Source organism: Macaca thibetana, chromosome 4, assembly GCF_024542745.1.
Source record: "Macaca thibetana thibetana isolate TM-01 chromosome 4, ASM2454274v1, whole genome shotgun sequence".
NCBI lineage: Eukaryota > Metazoa > Chordata > Mammalia > Primates > Cercopithecidae > Macaca > Macaca thibetana.
Genome location: NC_065581.1, coordinates 126015268 through 126021267, shown reverse-complemented (window position 1 = coordinate 126021267; position 6000 = coordinate 126015268). Strand labels below are relative to the sequence as shown.

General features: G+C 40.5%; 1 protein-coding gene across 1 annotated transcript in view; it reads right to left on the bottom strand.

The window, feature by feature from the left end:
* Positions 1 to 683: 683 nt before the first annotated feature.
* TXLNB (taxilin beta) overlaps positions 684 to 6000 on the bottom strand; it is a 52372-nt gene continuing 47055 nt past the window's right edge. The window contains exons 9-10 of the mRNA XM_050787363.1: positions 5221 to 5316; positions 684 to 3939 (exon numbers count right to left, since the gene is read on the bottom strand). Of these exons, the coding sequence (XP_050643320.1) occupies positions 3151 to 3939; positions 5221 to 5316 (885 nt within the window). The 3' untranslated portion in view covers positions 684 to 3150. The remainder of the gene's footprint in view (positions 3940 to 5220; positions 5317 to 6000) is intronic.

Below are 6000 nucleotides of genomic sequence, written 5' to 3'. Positions count from 1 at the left end.
GTCTCATGGGAGGTTGGTACTGAGAAGCATATCAGCCGGTTGAGAACTGTCCACCAGCACTGCAGGGCCAGGCAGAGGAGTCTGGGTATTGTTTTCTTATTAGCCCCGGGCACTCCGTTTCCAGTGCTTCTCTCTTGCAGGCCTCAGTGACATTTTTTTCTTTTTCTGAGACAGGGTCTCACTCTTTCACCCAGGCTGGAGTACAGTGGCATGACCATGGCTCACTGCAGCCCCTACCTTCCAGGCTCGAGCTATCCTCCTGCCTCAGCTTCCCAAGTAGTGTGCCACTATGTCTGGCTAATTTTTTAAAAAATTTTTTTGTAGAGATGGGGGTTTTACTATGTTGCCCAGGCTGGTCTTGAACTCTTGGGCTCAAGTGATCCTCCCACCTTAGTTTCCAAAGTGCTGGGATTATAGGCGTGAGCCACCATGCCTGGCCTCCGTGATTTTTAACTGTAGACTCATTGTTATTTCTCCCTCCCTTTCTCTCTCTCTCTCTCTGTCACACACACACACCCCAATGTTTTCAAAGTGTTGGCTACACGTAATTCTATTTAGTGACCAAAAACTTAATTAACTACAGAATAAAACCATAATTTTCATTAGGTATTGTTGAAGCATAGAAGTAACAAAAATTAAAATAAAATAGGTGAAAGTTAAAAAATAAAATGACTACTAGAGAATTTGGGAAGAGAAGTACCTTTTTTAATAGATACATAAATTATAGTTATTTAATTTAGAAAACAATAACTTTAGTGTTTCTAGAAAGTAGATGGCATTACTAAAAAATAGTTACATACACTTGATAAAGAACAGATATTCCTTCTGCATTTAGAACTTTATGAGTTATTGTTACAATTAGTAAGGCTAAATTCTAACACAAAGGACTATAATAAAACATTCTTTTAATGTTAAAATAATTCCCCCAAAACCTATATTAAGCTTTACAAATTTCAGGCAAGTCATTCCATCTGAAACTCTGTCCAAGATACACATGGCTGTGAGTAATGTGTTTCTGTGAAAGTCTTTTGGATGAAAATAATGAACTTTGGGTTTTAGAATATTTGATTTACTGCCTTTGGGTTCCTCTCCTGCCTGTTTCTCTTGCTAAACATTCAGACTGAGACTTTACTGTGACTAATCTTACTCCATTCTTGGACGTTCTGCCTCTGTAGTGGGGAAGGAGACCCTCCTGGATTATGGTGAATATTTAGCTTTGAATCAAATGAATGTTTAAATCTCTAAGACTTGCAATAATGTTGAATTTGGCTGGATACCCTGTGGTTATAATATTTTAAGCCTTTAAAAATATACAGATTCTCAAATAGCGACAAGCTTTTTTCCTAATTTTTTTTCCCTGCCTAGCAACTTTGTTATTATCCTCACTGTCTACTTCAAACAAACTGTATGCAGTTTACAATTCTTGTAGCATATGGTTGCTGCCTACAAGTACTTTGTGTGCCTTGGCAAACAGCCACATGCAACATTGAAGAATGGTTTCCTGGATGAGTACTAGAGAATTTTGTTTCTATCCATTTTTCTACTTGAGTTCAACTTTTAAGATAGAGTTGGATTAGACATTGTTTCTTTCTTCCCTTCTCCCCCCTTCCTTTCTTCCTTCCCTTTCCTCTCTCTCTTTCTTCTTTCCTGTTTCATTGTTGCAGCTATCCTTTACCCTAGGTAATTTATGTTGTCAGTACCATTAGAGGTTCTTATAAGGCAATGTTAATATAATCCTCATGTTGACAATCCCAAGTGTTTCTAGCTTTTGCCTTCTCCTGAATCCTCACCTATATTTCAAATCATTTTGATTAAAATCCATTGGTTTTTTGTTTTGTACCTCTGGTCTAAAGAGAAATCCTCATGGCAGAAAACGTGTTGGTTTGTAAGCCTCATCACTGATATTGAGACCCAGTGTAGATTTCTGTTTTGGAAAAACAATAGGTTTATTTAGCATTAATTGAGATGAGGGCTGGGTGTAATTTTCTACTGCAAAGGAGAAATTGGGAAGGAAGGATCAGAAGAAGCTTTTAGAATATAGGCTGGGTCTGACAGCAAGAGATGAATATTCTGTCTTGAGACATTGGTAGTGCAAGGGGCAGGGGATCAAAGCACAGCCCCTTCTTAGTGTGAGGTCCCTTCACCCCTCAATCCCTAGCTCCCTTTCCCACTTCCAACCCTTTCCTTACAGGAAGCCTGGATTGGGACGCCCTGGCACGTGAGGGGGCAGCAAAGCAATGGACTGAAAAGTATAGGAGAAGCAGCCGCCAAGAGGTGAGCTTGTGTTTCTCTTTTCTGTTTTGGGCCCCTAGTGGCCATCTTTGTGTCCATACTGTCTGCACAGATTGCAATCTAACTGCTTTTCTGTCATTTGATCAACTGGTTGAATTCATTTATCTACCATTGGGTTACTTATTTTTGCCCAACATAATGATAGCCTAAATACTTATGGTCCAAACTCACTTCAGATTTATAAAGCATTAGTCTACCATAGTCCCAAGTGCAAGTAAGAGATCATTTTTTGATTAGCATCTAAATATTCTGCACTGAGAAAAATGCTCTAAGGGGTGAGAGAAATGTATGTGTAATAATGCATTTATATATACATATATAAAATATATACCTATATATGTATATAAACACACATATTCACACATCTATATATATGTGTACATATACATGTACATACATATGTATATATTATGTATATGTATAGTTTAAATGTAACCTGGACATCCATAAATTACTATGGAACTTATTAAACTATATATCCAAATAAGCAGAACATCACATTTTCAATATTTATATATTGCAGTAGAAGTCTTTAAACATCAAATCTTACTGGTGATTAACAAATTTAATTAAGTATTATCTTAACAGAAAAGTAATATAAATTTGCTGTCTGATGTTTTGTTGCCCTTTGGGAAAATTATACTGTCAACCAGTGTTAAATAGAAAACCTTCAAATCAGTTACAAACTGACAACAAATAGCAAAGCCTGAATGAATGTGTTCTGCATAACATTAAAAAATGACTTGATCCTACTTCTCTTTCATTTGACATCTCTAGCCCTTAATGCCTTTTTCGGAAGACAATCTGTTATGCTGAAGGTGCTGAGTCAGGACGAAGCCTCTGAAGGCATGGCGCGGCTTAGTCGACACCTTCCAGATTGGTGTCAGCCAGGTTGGGCGGCTGAGGCCCAGCTGAGGCCCCTACTGGCAGCTCCTCTGCTGCTGCTGGTGGGGGCTGCCTACTGGGCTCGCATGCAGGCACCATGGCTGCAACGTGCTCTTCAGCTGTGCATGCTGGAGTGGGCACATCTGCCTCCATCTCCTGTAGGGAGGCCTCGGTGGGAGCCTGTGGGGCCTGACTGGAAGCTTCTGCCTCTGGCTTCCAGGACTGCTGATCAGCCTGTGCTCCAACAGGGAGACCCTCGCATTGGGTTTGTGCTTCCAACCCGGCAGGCGAATTACTAGCCTTGGAAGGAGGTTCAGCCTCACTGCCTCCTTTGGCTTCAGCCTGAGGAGTTAGGGGAGGCAGGGGACTCTCTGAATCCCGTGAAGGGATCAGAGGGGGTTGCTCTGGCTCTTTGAGAGCGGCATCACTGCTCTCCTGAGAACTGCTGATTTTGGGTTGGGTTTCTTTGGACGGATGCGGGGTTGACTGTGAATGATGAATTATCATGAAGGCTGTGGCCAGATTTTTCACAGCGGTTTGGACACTATTAACCTCCTCTGCGTCAATCTCTTGATCCACAGAGACATTTGACTCTGGCTCTTCATCAGAGGTATGCTGACTTTGGTCATCCTTTTCAGATACTTTTGTGTCTCTGATTTTTTTGTAGAGTTCGTTTCTCTCTTCTTGTAAAGCACGGCAGAGGTTCTCTAGCCTCCCAATTTTCATCACGAAGCACTCATATTCTTTAGCTCTCAGTGCTTTCTGTGATGTGAAAACACACGCACATACACGCACAGACGAAATGACATGATAAGCAAAATGTCCAGGATGCTCTCTGGAAACAAGCAAAACTATTTGTCCCAGAATTTGTCTACTAGGCTCTGGGACCTGGCCACAGAGTAGGGGCTGAACAGATGCTTGGTCATGGACGTCACTTCCTTTTTTTTTGGCATTGTGTACTAGACTGGTAGATTTTTAATCACCATAGCCTGTTCACTGGGAAAGAAAGAGTCAGGCTTCCTTCTGCTTTGGTCCATAGCCTCTCAAATCTTAGAGTAGATGAATTTTCTGCTTCTGAGACTTAGAAGGTAGAAACAAGACTTGTGGCAAGATAAATGAGATGGATTGGGACTTGGGTCTCAGCAATGCCTTCCTTATCTATTCTATGAATAAACTGCTATGTGCTAACCCCAGCAGCCATTTGATTTATGTTGATGAGTAATAAGTATATCTCTTTGGAATTGGTTACAATTTGGGAAGAATTGTTAGAACAGTAATTATAACCATAAAAATTCACCACATACTAATTCATGATGCTGGCTGCTCAAATGGTTCAATTTTTTCTTTGAGAAATGTCTGTGTATTTGCGCATGAAAATGTTCCTAATTATCTCACTCCTTTACCCCACCTCTTAGCTTCTCTTTGCCTTTGAGACCCTTTTTTCCCACTTGTTATACATGGAGAGACCTTCACCTGTAAACCCTACTTCTCAGGTCAGGGGCCATGCACCTCTGCCTTTGGACTCTCAAAATCTACTTGGAGCCTGGCATGAGATCAGTACTTAAATTTCTATTGGAGGAATTAAAAAGAGATATCTCCATATCTGTTTATATTAGAAAATAGCACATGCACTGGACGCTTGGGCTGGTGTCTTCTTGCAGTATATTCAAATCAACTGATTAATTTATTCAGCACCTGTTATGTGTCAGACACTGGGAAAATTCAAAGTAAAGTAAGACACTCATCCTGCCTTTAAGGAATTCACAGCCCTCAAAGGGGACAGCTGCCCTGGGTACAGCTATTGAATCAACAGGTAAGGATGTGACTTAGGGTCACAAAGCTCTTTGTGAGTCTGGACCTGATTCTAAATGAACTTTGCTCTTTTTATATTTATTACAATTTAAAATGTCACATCCCTCCACCGAAAATTCAGCTCCTTTTCAAACATAACCATTTGTACTATTATCAGGTTATAATTGTATCATAAGTATGAATATATTGACTAGACAGATGGGATTAAAGCTAAGGGAGAAACTTCCTCACCTCTTCAATCATGTCCAACAGAGCTTTGTTACAGTTCTCAAATCGGGCTTTCCATGTGGCTGTGTCCTTTTCCAGCTTCTTCATTTTCTTAGTTGTCTACAGAAATTAGAGTGTGTGAGTGTTAATCTTGAAGAGTTAAAATATCAAGGAAGCTATTAGCTCCATATGTGAGACCAGGAGAAGTCCTTTTGTTACCAGCTGCTGAAGCAAACAAATGTTCAATGTCAAGAATGAAGACTGCAGCAGAGCCATGATTTATTTCTGAGCCAGCTAGGGCAGTGGTGAGCAAACTTATTTGCACCCGAGCCAATTCAGGAAACGGGAAATGACTTAGGGGCACATGGTTTTGTCACTGCTTTTTCTTTCATTTAAAAGAAGAATATCTTTATGGAGTCCTATGAACAAGCCTGTAATTTAGGATGTTTACGGTATTGAACAGAAGACTATCACAGTGGGAAAGCTGGCATGGCCTTGTTGATAATATCTGGGCACATCTGAGAAGTAGCTGCACAAAAGCAGCCTCTGTATTTTCTGGGTCTTTACATTTATAGAGTGAGGTAGAGTTCACAAAAATCCTTGAAACAGTCCCACAAGGAAGGTTCTATTTTCAGCCCCGATTTTATAACTGTGGAAACCAAAGTTCAGAGAGGTAGAGTCATATTTAGGTGAGTTAACAGAAGAGTGGGGCTGCCATTCTTTTATTTCATTTAATGAAGCATATGGAATGTCTGGTGGTCACCAGGCCCTGGGCTGGGTGCGAGGAAGTGAGAAGTGAATACA